Source organism: Strix aluco, chromosome 1 (assembly GCF_031877795.1).
Source record: "Strix aluco isolate bStrAlu1 chromosome 1, bStrAlu1.hap1, whole genome shotgun sequence".
Taxonomy (NCBI): domain Eukaryota; kingdom Metazoa; phylum Chordata; class Aves; order Strigiformes; family Strigidae; genus Strix; species Strix aluco.
This window is the reverse complement of record NC_133931.1, coordinates 101,110,694-101,128,163: the sequence shown is the minus strand read 5'-3', so window position 1 is coordinate 101,128,163 and position 17,470 is coordinate 101,110,694. Positions and strand designations below refer to the sequence as shown.

General features: G+C 38.2%; 1 protein-coding gene across 4 annotated transcripts in view; it reads right to left on the bottom strand.

Moving 5' to 3' along the window:
- Positions 1–17,470, bottom strand: part of CDKAL1 (CDKAL1 threonylcarbamoyladenosine tRNA methylthiotransferase) — a 421,071-nt gene that overhangs the window by 339,186 nt on the left and 64,415 nt on the right. For all 4 annotated transcript variants that reach the window (XM_074829387.1, XM_074829378.1, XM_074829370.1 and 1 more), the window contains one exon: positions 9,321–9,405. In XM_074829387.1, coding sequence (XP_074685488.1) covers positions 9,321–9,405 — 85 coding nt within the window. The remainder of the gene's footprint in view (positions 1–9,320; positions 9,406–17,470) is intronic.

The window sequence follows — 17,470 nt, the reverse complement described above, 5'->3', positions numbered from 1 at the left end:
AAACCTGAAACTTCTAGCCCAAAACAGTGCCCCCATCTTCCTGATCATTTCTATAGTATCTGACCCAGGTCTGGGCAAAGAGGGGGCAGCCAGCACCAAGAGCCTAGCAGAACATGTATCATCTAAGCAAGCATATGGCAGAACAGCATGAGAAACACCGAGAAAGCCCGATACTTACTTTTTCAAATTTTATAAAATCTGGTTGGAGATGTTTACTAAAATTATGCAATTTGATCAAGTCTGAGAGGAGGGGGAAGAACAACTGCTTTTGTCTTTCAACTAAAGAAAACATCAGCAATGCAGTCTAGATAACCAAATCCCCTTTTTAGTGTTGCTCATTTTCTTAAAACAGGTTTCAGATGGTTGTACATGCATACAAGTTCTTACTCTAAAATGCCTAAAAAAGCCTGAACATAGCTGGATCCCCATTTTGGCTGATGAGGAGAAAGGTGAAAGTGTAACTCCATAAACTACCAGGGAAGCTGTACTTTCCAAAGCAGAAGCCTTCCTTGTTTACCCTTATCACTGAAGTGTAACAGATTTGCGTTTGTTTGCAAAGAAAAGTGTATTTTGCATGTTTAGCAATGAACTTAACTGATTTTCAACGTCTGTAAACACTGCTCGTAACCCATCAGTGCTCCAGGAGCTTACATAGCTGGGAACCTGGCCCAATCAAAAAGTTCAAATATAGATATATGAAGTCATGAAACAGAGTTGGCCTTTCATGTCCTGGTAATTTCTTCTTTAAAATGGCAATTAAATCTACATCAGTCCCTAATGATCTGGCTCAAGGATTAAAGAGTATCTAAAAGCTAATTAGCCCCCTAAATCATCCAAGACTTAAGCAGTGTAGAACTAAAGCCACTGCACTAACCCTTCAAAGCATCAATATCATGAAGTACTTTAAACAGTCCTATATGTGTTCATATTGAAGTAAAAAAAAATCCAGAATAGTAAGTTGACTTTACCAGGCACTGTTCTTGTACTATATTTTTTTTTTTACCTTGTTAAATATTAAAGTGCACACAAGTTTATAACTCAGGCTTTTGCAAATCTCTGTAAAATGTGGCCATGTAACACATGTAATCACAAGCAGTCCATAATCCTTTTATCTTCTAAACAATATACAATGGAAAACACTCAGTTCTATATGGTCTGCTTTTTCTCTGCATTTTATAACATCATGTCAAGCAGCTTTTAACATTCTCTTTTATGGCAGAGGTGGGTGCAAGAAAAGGAATGCACTCAAATGCAGCAAATCCTTCCATTAACAAACATCACTTATATCACAGAATCCTTCTCCAACAGCTATGTCTTCCATCAATCTAAGAAAATAAAAGGATGGATGACTATTCAGTCAGTTTAAAAAGCAGAAAAAAAAACTTACCAGATTGGTAAATTTTTAAATGAAGACTTACAGTTCAATAAAATTTTTGTTCTAAGCATATAAAATCCTTCTGTGGCATTTGGAAGCCAGAGAGCACAATGCTATGCTCCACAGTAAAGCTTAACCAACTACGTAACAGTGAAAACTGGTATTGCTCAAACCAAGAAACCTTAACTAGTAAAACTAACAGAAAAATTCACTGAAATGTTTTGTAGTATGGATGAACATAGCTATACAAAAAATAAAATCTCAAATGCTGAAATAGAAAATCCTTCTAGAATTTTTTGCCAGAAAAATGCCAAACCTCAAAAAAAACCCATCATCCAAACACAAGAGTATTCAGTGTTTTTAACTAGTTAATTTGTACACTTTACATCAAAGATTAGAGTGCTTTCTAAAAAAGAATATTTATTAAACACAATGAGCTATGTTATGCTACAAAACTAATTTTAAAACTAATTTTGGTTAATGGTGTGTGATTGCCAAGATCTTTACAGATCTCCCATGACTGTAAAAATGCAAGCATTGTGCATAAATCTATCTCAATAGAGGCTTTGATGAAGCACAAGTGCAGCAGTCACATAAACTTTCCAGTTGTTCTTAGAAAAAAACCTGTGATTTAAAATTCTAATTAATAGATTTATAGCCTCCATTCAAAACTGAGTAACTCCTGTTATCTGGGGAAGATGTTTCTCTTGCACAGCAAATATAGCATGTATCTCGAATACAAGTATTTCCTCAATCTGTGAGCATGTGAGCCTTTCATCATTGCAAAATAGTAAGATTTTCATCAACATTATCTGGACTAATTTAGAGGGTCTGAGGAAGGATTGGCAACTTCTCTTAAAAAAACTCAAGTGCCAAGTTTCCTCCCACCCAATGAAGCTTGTTCCACAGGCATTTTTACTTCAGAGAATCCAGCTCTTCCCAGATTTCTTCAATACCAGTGGAAAATAGCAGTACTCTTAGCTACAGTCCTCAGTACTCCTTACCTGAAGTACTCTGACACAAGCACCGAAGCCATGGCAACATACTACTACTTTAAAATGCAATAAACAGCAAGGCTATGACACTCATCTGAACCGCAATGGAAGTGATCATCTTATGCTAATAGGATCCATAAAATAAAGAGCTTTGAAATACCTATGTTTCCTTTTCCAGAGGTACTTCACAGGTTAAACTTTACTGTATGAACAGCATAAACAAGTGTAAACCACAGTCTACTTTTACACTGGAAATGTATTAGTAAAAGCAAAAGGCTTAATGCTGCTTTAAAGAAAGTGGTAACACTGTTCTAATTCAGTGTGCAATTTTTGGTTTTGCTTGATTTACAAAATGCATCATATGAATTACATTTGCAAACATTAACAAAGAAACACAAAACATTCTTCCAGAGTTATTTTCACTTGCAAAGATGACAAGCAGCAGGAAGATATTCTGATCTCTTATCTCTGAACGAGCTTTTTTATTTCCTAAAGAATAAGCTCTTTCTGTACTTAACATCAACACATTTGCATTCAGTGAACAGAAATTCTGTAGCATCCAGAGGTAGTCATGCCTTTTACTCTTCAACTTAGTCCACTTGGACCTGAGAGCCTTAAACAATTTTCATGGTCTAAGATCAAAGTCCTGTTAAACTACCATTTCAACAAATTCTGCAGGTTCTGATGCTCCTTCTAGCATAAAAGTGAGATCCCACACATAGTCTTTATTCATGAATTGGTGAAAGCTGAAGCAAGAACAGAGCTGGAAGCCACGCAGTGCTTCTTCAGTGCTAAAAGCCCTTACATTTCTGTCACAACTCATAGCGATCAGAAAGAAAGGGGCTGAATACACACTGGAGTACGCCTTAAAGCGAATGCTGCAACATATACAAAGGAAATATGTGTTAATGGTATAAATTAGTTATATATAGTAACAAAGACAATTATAGTGGTCAAACTTATTCCATACCATGAGAAAAGCCACAAACACCTCGACAGCATAACCACATAGTACTTCCCAAATGACATCATTCTGGCTATTTCTGTAAGAAAGACCCCAGAATCCTATCCATAATACTTGAACCACCAAGAGAACTCCTTAGGAAAAGCCAAAGTCACTGAACACACAAGTAACTTACAACAGCATTCAGGAAAGGATTGAGCAAGGGAGAAGCCAGCTGGGTAGAAACGTACGACAGTCCCTGAATTTTAGGAGGTCATCAGGAAAAGGGGGTTAGGTATCTGAGATGTAACAGTCAAGAGTAACAGAGCACATAGAAATCAATGAAGCATGAGACCAAAGAGCAAATTAACTTTATTTTAAAGGAAGTGAGCTCCTATAGAACATGCTCTTATTAATTCTCTTCATCAAAACAGCCTTAACAGATTTACTGTGGTTTACAGAAGTTTAGCAGCTTACTTACTGAATGCTTATTCTTGCTGCTGCTAACAGCTAGGTTTTAAGAAAGCTTTTAAATAAACTAAATGACAGCAGAAAGTGTTAGCTGACAACCTTCTGCCACTGGAAAAACCCCAACAGACTTCGGAGAGACACTGAAGTGAACCATCACAGAACTACCCAACATGCCCAAAAATAAATACTGTGACATCTCTCTGCAAGGGTATTAATGATATTTTACTTTTTCTTTATTATACTGTTTATAAGATAACTATATACATATACACTTAACTCATTTAAGTTGGTCACACTGACATATGATTAGGTCCAAAGCAAAGGTATTATACCAAAACATTATCAGCAAAAAAAAAGATGTGATTGACTTTTAAATACAGCTTGTAGGCTACCTTTAAAAAAGTATTATTTCATTCTAAGGCAAAATAAAGTCGACTTGACAAAATGTTGTAAGCAAATGTTTAAAACTAAGTAAATTTAATGTTATTATATACTATCCTACAGGACTTCAATACAGAATAATATCCTAGCTCTGTCCATCTCAAGGGTAAAGCCAGCTTAGATCACAGGACAGGGTGAGGAGTTTAAGTCAGAGCTGTCCTACAAGGACAAACTCTATCAATGAAGTACCCCAAGCACTTTGCTGCCTTTAGTGCAGGAATGCATTCTCCAAATTGTATCTGACTACTAACTGGAGAAAGAAAATATCTGCCACTATTAAAAGAAATGATGTGAAAGGGAAAACATAACCCATTCCATAAAATACCTTTAATTTCCGATTGCCTGAGCTACAGGATAAAAAAAACACAGCACTGACAGAACCATTTGTATTAGCAGACAAAAACTAGCTCCAGGTAAGGTAAAGGTCCTTGAATCCAAATCACCTCAAGGCATTTGATTCCATAAAACTCTATTTGAGGTACTACATCATTTTAAAGCATTACAGGTTTTAAAAGCATCACAGTCACTCTGTTCAACATGACATCTTGAACAGTGTTTTTTGGGGGGCACTTTCTGTATAAATAGTATAGCAAAGATACGAATGGCTGTGGTTTAGGTTTGTCAAGGTTTTCTGAACTGTAAATTAAAATGAAAAAAAATCCTTCTGCTTAAAACAGTGTGCACAGGCCAATTAAGGACCAATAAACTAACAGGCCATCTGGGATTGCAGCCATCCACAGACACTTAAGACTGCAAGAACAGGCCAGGGTAGAGAGGTATTTTCCATGGCATGCTTTCCCTGCCAGAGGAACCCACCGCTTTAGCAAGAGTTCAATACCACTAGAAAGAAAATGATCAGAGGTATTCAACGCTCCTGGATATTTCCAAAAGCTGCTAATTCCCAGGAATGCCCAACAACTACTTTACTAAAGCACAATAGATATATCCATCACCAACCAAAATACAAGCCCTTGACAGAAAAAAAGCACTTTGTTTTCTTTCAGAAGATAAATCCATTGCAGGAATTTATTTCTAAAAGCTTACACGACATAGCCAAGAATAGTCACATCTTTATGAGGACAAGTAGATCACTCACTATAAACACTGAGTTAACGCAAATTAATTATTTTCTTTATTTTAATATCAACGTTGATGAAAATGAGGGGGTTTAGATAGTGTGAAGTCCTGCCCCTGGGAAAAAAATAGCCCCGTGCACCAGGACAGGCAGTGGCTGACCAGCTGGAAAGCAGCTTGGCAGGAAAGGCCCTGGGGGTGCTGGTAAACACCAAACTGACCACAAGCCAGCAATGTGCCCTTGCGGCAAAGACCACCAACAACCTCCCGGGTTGCATTAGGCATTGCATCACCAGCAGACAGAGGGAGGTGATCCTTCCCTACTGATTAGCCCTGGTGAGACATCTGGAGCAGTGGGTCCAGTGCTGGGCTCACCAGTCAGGTAAGACAGAACAAACTGGAAGGGGTCCAGGGAAGGGACAAGTAATCAAAGGTTTGGGGCATCTGACAAACAAATAGAGGCTGAGAAAGCTGGGACTCTTCAGCCTGGAGAAGACAAGGGTCAGGGGAATTCCATCAGTGTAGTTAAACACCTGATGGGAAAGAAGAGGATGGGAGAACAAGGGGGTGACAGAGCCTGGTGTTTCACAGTGGTGCCCAGTGACAGGACAAAGGGGAACAAACAAATTGAAATACACGACAACTAAGTTCAAACCTAAGACAACCCTTTTTTACTGTAAGGATGGTCAAACACTGAAACAGGTTGCCCAGAGCATTTGTGGACTCTCTTGGAGACACTCAAAACCTGCCTGCACACAGCCCTCGGCCACCTGGCTCTAGCTGTCCCTGATTTGAGCAGGGTTGAACAAGACAATCTCCAGAGGCCCCCGACAACCTCAGCCATTCTGTAATTCTGTATATGTAGTACTATCTATACTGCACTGTTACAACCTAGGGATAGACAAAGGGACATAATTCATTCTTGTCCACATATACCATATGTGGCGATTGCTTATCAACTGCACAAGTAATATCATACACCCACACTAGCTCCTGTGCCCTTGTCTCCCTCTCCCCCCGGTACTCCACACTCTCACTTCCCTCTGCCTAGCAACAGGTATTCTCATTTCATAACAGCTGCAAATTGGAGCCATTTAAACAACAGGCCATCTCCTGCTCCTCCTATGCTAAGGTAGGATCCTGCCAAAACCAGCTACTAGCAAATCTTTCATCACAAGTGTTTTCAGCCACGGGGTTACATGCACTTGCGAATTCCACAAAGCTAGAGCTGGGGATAATAGCACATTCTGTGAGATTTAGCAAAGTATTGAAACAGAAGAACAGAGTTACTGCAACATAACTGAGCCCCCCTGTAACGAACAGGGACCATTTCTCTGCAAGACTGTTTCTCTGTGGTGTTCTTTGCCTCGCTGCTTCTTAATGTTAGTTTCTTCCTTCTTTTTCTTATTTTTACTTGTTCAAGGGATTCTTTTTCTTTGCCTAGCCATTTGCTTTACACAGTCACCTTAACTTCCAGCAAGCAAGTTTATGAAAACTAACTGCTTTAGTTTATTCTCTTCATTTCCTACTACTTCCTTCAATTAACCTTCATTTTCTGAAGGATTCTAAGTATTTTTTTTAAAACTCCACCTACTTAATTTTACTAGGAATTCTTTATTACTATTGCCTAACTCTGCCTTTAATCTTATTTTACAATTAACCAACTGAGAATAAAATCCTCACACTAAAAGCTCTCAATTCCTATCCATAAGCTAATGGTCTTTAAGCAACTCTTTTCTCTCCATACTGCCACCCCGGTTCGGTGGCTTCAACTTTATTGATACCAAAGAGCAGCAGACCACTTTTAAGAGCTATACAAAAAGGCATGGATATTAAACTTGTCAGTTGGCTTATATCAGCTGTATACACATCTGCACATCCAATGCAAAGGTTCAGAGAGTTTGGGAGGCGTTTTGTTTTGTTTTTAGAAGAACATCAGATCAAAAAAGTTTGAACCTACAGGACTTGTTGGGTTCTGACACATCCTTTGGCACACAGTATTAGTGAGGCATCAGCTTCTCATTCTTCAACCACCAGCACGAACACACTACCACTGGTCTGAATCAGTGCATTTTGAACTCATATACGCAAGGAAAGATACACAACAAACTATTGCAGAATAAACAAAACTGAAATACTTCTTCCACGTGACATTCATAATCCTATATAAGACTTTCAGCCTGAATTTTTTTTTAGTTCAAAAGAAGAATCTTACTGTATTATTTTTTCCAAAGTGTGTTTGCTTTGACAATCTACATACTAAATGTTTAATTTGTTACTCAACTGCGAAAAACAAAGATCTCCATAGCTACCAAGAAGCTGTTAAGATAGTATATAATGACAGCTAGTTTTGTATCACCCAAACTTCATGCATTGGATTTGTTGCTGCAACAAATTAAAGATGTATTTGGGAGAAGTTGTGTTCTTTAGAGATACAAGCTTTCCCCACTAGTGCAGAACCCAAATATGGAAATATGGCAGTAGTTACTCTTTTCTGAGATGGATGATGTTTAATCTTTCAGTTCCAGATCCCATGAAAGAGCACCCACATATGGTTCTCTCCCCTATGTTTAATGAACGTTATAAAAAATGGTCAGAAACAGTAACAAAAGTTGTCCTTCTCCATAATTAGGAACTGCCGGGATCTGAGCGTAGAGAACTAACTATGCAAGCTACAGGAAAGGAGTGACTCTCAGCAAAGACAAGAAATGGAGAACCACCAGAGTGTGTGTCAGAACAGAAAGAACATAGGGAGAAGTAAGGAAAAAAGGAATAAACCCAGGCTACAAATAACCTCAGGCTCACTAATGGAGTGGCAACAGAAAAAATGAAGTTCAAAGAAATATTTTTGGTCATTTGCTTTTAGTTAGACCCTCTTTCTTAACCAACTCTGTTCTACTGGTTAAAGGACACACACCATACCACATCAATTCTGGCATAAGATTAGTAAAATAGAAAGAGGGCCACAACTGAACTGGAAAAGATCTTGTCATCAGTTCTGTTGGCCAACACACACTAACTGGAAGTATTCTGGGAACAACTTTTTTTTTTTTTTTTGGCGAAATTAAAAAAAGCCAAAAAGCCAGTCTCATCACCAAGTGCAACACCATCAGCCAGGAAGTGAATCCCTCTGAGGGGTGAAGGAAGATTCTGCTGTGCCACGTACCGCGGGCAAACAGTTTCTGTTCCAGGTTACAGCCCTGGGATGCTGTTAGTAACCCCAACACTGTAAGCAGATAGTTTATATCCAGCTTCTTTCTCCTATCCTCCCAAGAATGACAACTGCTTACTAAGAACTATGTTTGTGTAACCAAAATGGATTTCAATACATGGTCCATCCACAGTGCACCACACTAACATGACTGCATAAATAGTCACACTTGTTTACTAAAGGTAAAATCTACAAGAAACATGCCACAATATTTATTTATACTGGGCAATGACAGCTGTAAGTGATTCTCATCACAACTATACCTCTGCAGAAGTCAGAGGCAGAAGTCACTACCATGTCATATTTTTCAGCATCATGGAAATATTACAGACAAAACAAACATGTTCTTCAGAAGACTTTTACTATAGGCTAATCAGTTCACCTTTTAAGAAACCAACATATAGTGAAATAGTTTTAAGCATGTACCTGACACCCTTTTAATTAAAGGGCCTGATTATGTAAAATTAGAGGGAAACACAGCCACCCTAACAATACATATTTTTGAAAAAACAAATACTCTTCAGAAGAATGTTACAACATTGTCTTGAAAAGTGATACAGGAGTCGCTATCTAAATAGGTCACCAGTTCTCCTAAGTGTATTGATAATCACTTGCAAGTTACAGCTAATTAAAGAAAAAAATATGCTGCACCTGAGAAACCATTCTAGAGAATTCACTCTAACACTCAAACTCAGCACATTTCTTGCTCTAACACACAAAATTACTTCTAGATTGAAAATATGAAGCTTTTAAAATTAAAACATGCAATATTAATTGATAACTCAGTATCTTTTTAGGGAAACAACTTACTTGATTGAGTTTCTGAAGTGGTCCTCAGCAGGATTTTTTACTGTACAACTGTTCAGCAACCATAAATCTGCTTCAGCAGAATTGTCTAGAAGACAGAAAGATACAAATCTGTGTTAAGAATTATCCAACCTGTCAACTTCTACTTTATATCATATAACAAAAAGACCAAACTTACCCATTACCAATAAACTGACTATTTGCAAAGTAACTTTATATTCAACGTTTAAAACACATTCTTGGAAGGGGTTTCTCATTCATTCATTGTTTGTTGTTTTATGTTTTCAAAAAACAAAACCGCACATGAGCATTTCCATTGTAATTTTTTTTTTTTTTTTGCAAAAGAAGAATGAGCAGTTATCTCATTTACCAACTGAGATGCCACTAGGTTGCACACTATGGAACACAAAGTTAAGAAAAACAGTCATCACTCCCAAAAATGCATACTTCCCGGAAAGATGTGGCCTACACAAATGCGAAAAAAATCACCAAAATGCATAAAGGTGCTTTTTAACTTAAGTGGTCAACAAAAGCAGGTTTCACTAACAAAACAAAACCCCTGCTTCAGCTCTACTGTGAATGAGTACTACAAAAGAGACAAATCAAAACTTACAAAATATGAATCTCTACTAAAGAGAAAAGTCAATATAGTTAATTTGGAAAGAAACATGAATATTTCTAGTTTAGATTATATCTTAGTTATGGTATAATTATAGTTCAGCAATTTTCAGACAAAAGATATTCACGCAACAAATCTCTGCCTCCATTCAGATAAGTATATAATTTTCTTCAAGAACCAAACCTTTCTCTATGTTCACAATGTACTGATGTCTAAATGTATTAACAGAACTGAATCCCAGAATAATCTGCAGAAGCACATATATAAACTATAACTCTGTAAAACACGACCTATAGTACATAATTACTAGCAGTTATTTGTCTTGTGAAGTTAGAGGGTTTTTTCTCAAATAAAAGAATAAAGATCATAGAATGGTTTGCATTGGAAGGGACCTTACAGATCATCTAGCTCCAACCCCCCTGCCATGGGCAGGGACACCTTCCACTAGACCAGGTTGCTCAAAGCCCCGTCCAACCTGGCCTTGAACACTGCCAGGGAGGGGGCAGCCACAACTTCTCTGGGCAACCTGTTCCAGTGTCTCACCACCCTCACAGTGAAGAATTTCTTCCTTATATCTAATCTAAATCTACCATCTTTCAGTTTAAAACTGTTACTCCTCATCCTATCCCTACACTCCCTGATAAAGAGTCCCTCTCCCCATCTTTCCTGTAGCCCCCTTTAAGTACTGGAAGGCTGCTAGAAGGTCTCCCCAGAGCCTTCTCTTTTCCAGGCTGAACAACCCCAACTCTCTCAGCCCATCCTCACAGGGGAGGTGCTCCAGCCCCCTGAGCATCTTCGTGGCCTCCTCTGGACCCGCTCCAACAGGTCCATGTCCTTCTTATACTGGGAGCCCCAGAGCTGGACACAGCACTGCAGGTGGGGTCTCATGAGAGCGGAGTAGAGGAGGAGAATCACCTCTCTTGACCTGCCGACCACACTTCTCTTGATGCCACCCAGGGTACAGTTGGCTTTCTGGGCTGCGAGTGCACACTGCTGGCTCATAATCAGTTTTCCATCCACTACAACTCCTCAGTGCTTTTCCGCAGGGCTGCTCTCAATCCACCCATCGCCCAGCCTGTATTTGTGCTTGGGATTGTCTCAACCCATGTGCAGGACCTTGTACTTGGCCTTGTTGAACTTCATGGGGTTTGAGATAATTCACCTCAAATATGCAAGTGCTCCAGCATTCATCAGAATAGCTTGTCTCAGTTTGGTTAAGGAAATTTGTGTCACTCTTGCTACTACTGTTCAGTACATCCTGAGTATTGAAGTATTGACTGAGGTATCTTTAAATAAACATAAGCCAATGAACAACGAATAGAGCTAAAATATCATTTTCAGGATGCCTTAACTGAATTGACATCCTGCTAAAACAGAAGAGAGCTTGCAAAGATTTAAGCATGTTTACATATGCACTCATCATGAACATATTCACAGAGGCGTGACTATCCTTTTCCCCCATACGCATACTTTTGAGTAAATGCTAGAAGTGAAATCCTTCCATCTCACAGCCATTTTCTCCAAAGAAATGATCCTTTACAATTAACTATCAGTCACTTAACCTAGTAAGTAGGTAAAATGCAAACAACACATAAAATAGCAACCAAATTACATACTTAAGTTAAATAAAAGAAAACATTCAGAAGTTTTCTAATCTTTGTTGATAGAGATTACATCATTAACTTGCATCAAACACTGGCCCCTTCTATGACAGGGAAAGGCTACAAAGGAGTCATCAAAAATAACGTTCAGACCTTTAGATATTTTAAACCTAAAGCAAGTGTACCAAGATCTGACCCTGTCTTGACAGGTTGGGAAGGAGAACCAAGTTCAATTTTAGTCTACACAGAAGTCAAAACAAAAATGGAAGGAGACAAAGAATCCCTCCTCCAAACCAGGCTGCATAAAAATGTTTTCAGAGTAATGAACATACTATTACTGTTAGAAAGATAATTACAGGTAAAAAATTTATTAGGAATGATATACAGAAAAAGGAAAAAAAGTTACAGTTTCAAAACCAGAAAGAGAGTGAACTCTTGGCCTAGTCAAGTTCACCAAGTATGAAGATCACATTTTTAAAACAGTTTTCCAAAAACACCGCCAAAACTTTGTATTTCTTATTCTTTTCAGCTGCATAAAATATTTATAAATTCAGCTCCACACCTGCAACACACCCACCTGAGAACCGGGGCAGGGGAGGATGACTAAATAACAAGAGGCCAACATTTTAAGTCAGACAGGAGACTCGGAATACATTTAACAGAAAAGAGTTTCAGCAGCAGTCATACAACACTGTGAAGCATAACAACTTTCAAGAGATGTCTTTATTCAGAGGAGAGATGCCTTAATGCAGAGAACACCAATTCTGGGCTCGGTTTCAGTTCCTCCTTGTACTATGGTCTCCACATGTGAAGGAAGAGCCTCACTGTGACAACACTTATCCCCTAAAGGTCAAACAAAACCCCTCTCCAAAACAGCACTAGAAAAACTAACACATTTAAGTTAGGAAGACCTTACACACGAACCCAACAGGAATCCTTTCATACAGCAATTTGGACTCAAGGCTATTAATACACTAGCTAGATTGGGAGTCTGAGGGACAACTTTTACACGCAGAAAAGGTCCCCAAATATATTCATATTCATTCCTCCACAGGTTTCACCCTCTGCAGAACAGAGGGTGCCAAATAAAAGCTTCTGCAGAATAGAATCTTCTGAACAGTTTTGGGAAAAGGAATCCCATCAATGTAAACATCTAAAAATCGTTTAAGAAAAACAGAAGTGTAGCAGAGGCTTGTCCTCTCCCTACAGCAATAGTATTATTTTATCATACTTAGTTTTTCTGTTTCTGTATTTATTTTTTAATCTTTTTTCTCATTAACTGTCATACAGATATTTTTACATACAAGATTTGATTATGTATATACCTAAATATATACATACACATTTATGAGTTATATGTATTTATTAATAAGAGTTCATACCACAACTCTTGAACCAGATAGCTGAATTGTCTTAGTTCTTTACTGCACTGTTCATACATGAAAGAATTACATGCACTGGTGTATATTCACCATGATCTATTGTATTTTCTCAAGCAAATTTCAGTACAAAAAATTTCATTACCAACAGGGCATTTTTATATCAGGTTGCAGGAAAATATGCGTGTTTACAACATTGTGGGGGCAACTTGTCAACAGTCACATTTTGCTACCAGAGCTTTTGATGCATTTACACTAAATGCAAGGCCTTGACAGACATGCTGAAACAAACATGGACCAAAACACCAGGTCAGAGTTGGCATGTGTAAACAAGATCCTGAGGCTTCATAATTACTACGTATTAAGCAATGCCAGGGGTAAGGGTTCTTTATTCAGGACAGGGGGATTGGAGGGCCTGGCTATATGTATATATACACATAAATATGTATATTAATTAGTGTTCTGACATGAACAGTTGCTAGTGTTCAGTGTGCACCCAAAGAAAGAGCGAAATAGCTCTGACAGATAAGCTCAGGCTTTTAAATACACACCGACACGGGCAGGGGCAGACAGACCTGAGGTTTCTGTTTATACTCCAGGAAGACAGAAGTGAAGTTATTTCAGCCTGGATGGTAAATAGCATATGAATATAGCCCTGTGCCTACTAAGGCAGCCCATGCACCCTTCCTTGGAAGGTATCCACATGCCACCTTTTCCAACTCAAGCCTCCACCTTGTAAGGTCACCGTGAAACTGGCATTCATTCATTGAGCAGGATGATGCCCATCATCCTCTGAAACCCCCAATAGACCATAAGGTTTTGGAGAAACCAAAAAATTTCAGTGAAGAACAGAGGCTTGTGTTTGGGAACTCTCACAGATCTGACTGAAGAGGACAATGTGACCTTTACAGAAGGTTTTCCAACAAGTCATATGTACTGCAACAGGCAAAACTGAAGCAAGAAACATAAGCACAGCGAACATCAATTACTGTACTGAATATGAAATATAGGTGCCCTTTTCTATACCCTGCAACAAACTTCTCTAAGGGGATCTTCTTTCTTGAACTTGTTTTTTCCATATATTCAGCCTAATGATAACTTTTAAAATTGTATTTTGCTGCTGACCGTTTTTTGATGAGCTACTTAAACAGTTTCCTGTATGTTAAGACACTTCTTAAAAAAAAGTTATGTCAAATCAGCATTGTATTAAATGCTCAAAAACACAACTCAAAACCATGGCCTTTTTGCATTGTGACATCTTTTCCATAAAAGAAAGACTACACTGGAAGTAAACCACAAAGTCTATCATACTCTCTGCAAAACAACATAGAGTACAAAGAAACCTAAAGGTCATGGAAACTTCTGAACACTTAACTTAATTGGGAAGCTCTGGAAAACATGAATTGGCTGCATTATGCAATACTAAAAGGATAAAATGGCAAGAGTCTGGAACATCAATACACCTACAGAGGAAAACAATATTTACAATTCTTTTCTAGCTAGCATTTCTGAGTTTGTTATCATTTTAGAAATCATAAATCAGCAGAACTTCTTAAGAAGACTGTAGTAATACTATCAGTTGAAAATTAAACAATTGACTTGGTTTTGCCCTGGTGTTTTAAACTTAAAGTGTTTTTTCTTTCAATTCTTTTTCCAAAACTTTGTTTTCTTCCAATCCCCCCAAACCACATCTCCTTGGAAAAAAAACAAAAAAAAAAAATCAAAACACAAAGCACTAAAGTAGAAGAAACAGATAGCAAAGCCCTAGAAAAATAGTTCTTCTTTACTTTCTTTAGCACATCACTCCTCTCTACACTGAAACCACTACCAGATTTGCTCAGCAATACTTACTCAAAAAATGTGACTCATAATTTGTATGACATTCTTTTAAATCCTGTGCATCAATCTGTGTAACTTCAATATGAAAGATCATCTTTCTCTACAGTCACAGAAAACTCTCCCATGGCCTTCTCCTCCAGCTCTCCTTATCTTGTTTCTAAGGTCTCTATGAGTCTTCCTTCTCTCCCTTTCTGATTTTCCTTTACTTCTAACTCTCTTGCACAACAGCTATACCTCCAGTTTCTCTGTTTTCATGTGCTGTATTCTAGCCTCTGTTCCTATTTGGACCTCAACATCAGTGCTTTCTCCTGTGTATTCTCACTTCCAAAACAGCTCTGCCCCCTTCCCTTGATCCCCTGCTTGGCATTTTCTGCTCTGGAGCCAGACCCAGTAACACCCAAGTTATGTATCTGGAACATGTGCTCACAACTGGACTCCATGTGAATCACCTCCCCCCAAAAGACACAAAAATCTAAGCATGAGGACATCTCACAGCCAATTACAACAGTCATCCAGCATCTTGACTGGAACAAAGTTACCAAACCTCTTATTTTCTTTCAACATCCCCATGTCACAGAAACCCGCTCTTACACCCTGGGTTACTGAAATTAGGTGCTTGTTAATTTAATGATTTCTTGGGCCACTGGGCATCAAGGGACCTCAGTAAGTACTGGGAAAGAATCTTTCACAAATATTAGTTCAGAAATGCTGTGGGTCATTAGTGCAGAAGGAAGGTACATCTTCCTCTGGGGACATTAAATTCGGTTATTTGTTCCTTGACAGTAGGCTTTGCTTGACAGGAAAAATACACAACAAGGTCAAAAGCATGAGAAAGGAAGTTGTGTTTTTTCTTTTTTTTGCTTTCCAGACCTTTACTTGGCACACAAAATAGTTACCATTTGCTAGTTCTCAATAATTCGTATCAAATATAGTTAACTACCAACTTTCATATGACATCTTACAGAAAAGATTTCAAACAAGCACTTTCACTTTATCTGCTCCCTCAACTGGAACTACAAATCAAAACCAAAGTTATGAACTTCCAAATGGCATCTGTTTGAAATCTGAGCCACATTAGCAGTCCCCACCTCCAAATACCTACCATGCATTTACCAATGATACAAAACACTCAAGTGCACGCTCAAAGTACTAACTTTGCAGATTGCAAATGTCTTTCAAAACAGTCCCACTCATGCCTTATCAGCAGTATTAGGATGTAAAATATAACTTGATTGCAACATGACTTCTGTCTTCTTATTGTATTTCTGAGATGCTCTGGTCAAAAAATTACTTCATCCACAATTAATAAAAATACAACTTGGTGCACCCTGCATGTATTATTTAAAGCTCCACAAGGAAAGACAGGCTGCTTATCAAATCAGGTAATGCAGACAGGTCTTCATTAAAAAAATACATCTCCCAACATGCCTCTTGCCCTAATTTAAACTGCAAATATGCAAAGTTGCTATTTTTATTCTCCATTAACATTTCCATTACTGAGCTAATTGTGCAAGTAAGCTTTTCTGTTTTCTCCTGTTTTTAAGAAATTGAATATTTTTAGTAAATTCACGCTTAAGTGTGTAGACATCTCAAGAGCAGCTACGGTTGGACTACAGACACATTTTACAAAGCCTTCCAGATCAGGATGCTGTGTCCATTATCAAAGGACATTTCTGTCTGTCCAGCACCAAAACAGAGGTGCACAGGGACTGTCCACTGAAGACATCAAATGAGTAGGAACTGAGCACGTTTGAACACATAAGACCTAGCTAGTACCATTAAGAGGACAGGGTAAAAACCAAAAAAAACCCACAAGAAACAACCAATAATACTATTTACTAGATCCAAAACACTACCTGTTAAATCCTTGCCTCTCTTCATTTCAGTACGATAGACAAACAACTCAATTTATTTACTCATACATACTTTTGTTTCCGTCTGTGACTTTTCTAAAAAAAATGCTGTTATATTTCCAGTCACCCCTGAAAGCCCATTCCCAAATAAGTGTAATGTAACACACCTCTCTTTTCAGTTGTTAAGGTGTTAGCACTGGGACAAACTACTGAACTACCAGTTGGTGTCCCATTTAATCTATTTATGACCAGGAACCTTGCAATATCACTCCAAACAACAAGCTTCAAAATATAGTAAGGTTGTGGCTGGAGTTAGCCAAGGCCAGCAGAACAGCTTATAGAGTCTGCTGCTATCACTAAAACTAATGACAACTTTGGGGTTACTCAGAAGATATCTTTTAACTAGAACTTGAAAAAATACAATAGCTGAACACTTGAGCTAGCATTAATATATTTATAAATAGTGTAGACAAAATAATCTGTATTTCAGAGGATGCACATTGACAGAATCCTTCAGGCCTAGCACAGGTGTACTGAACACAGAACACCACACAGAAAAGGCCCAAAAAAGAACAAATATTGCTTCAAAACATCAACTATGATAAACTTTACATTCCCCTTCTACTGTGTGACCATCACTAGCACACAATCTTATTTACATTGGAATTTTGAAGTGAGTAATCCATTCTCTAAATACCTTCCATCTCTGCTCTAAACACAGCACAGGCTGCAGCCCAAGTCCTAAATGATCCTTGGAGTAAGTCACCTTCCTCACCTACTTTCTACACATTTATATCAGACTTACAGGCTACCCCAGCTGTACTCCTGCTGGAGCAGTCCAGGGTCTGCACTACAGCACCAA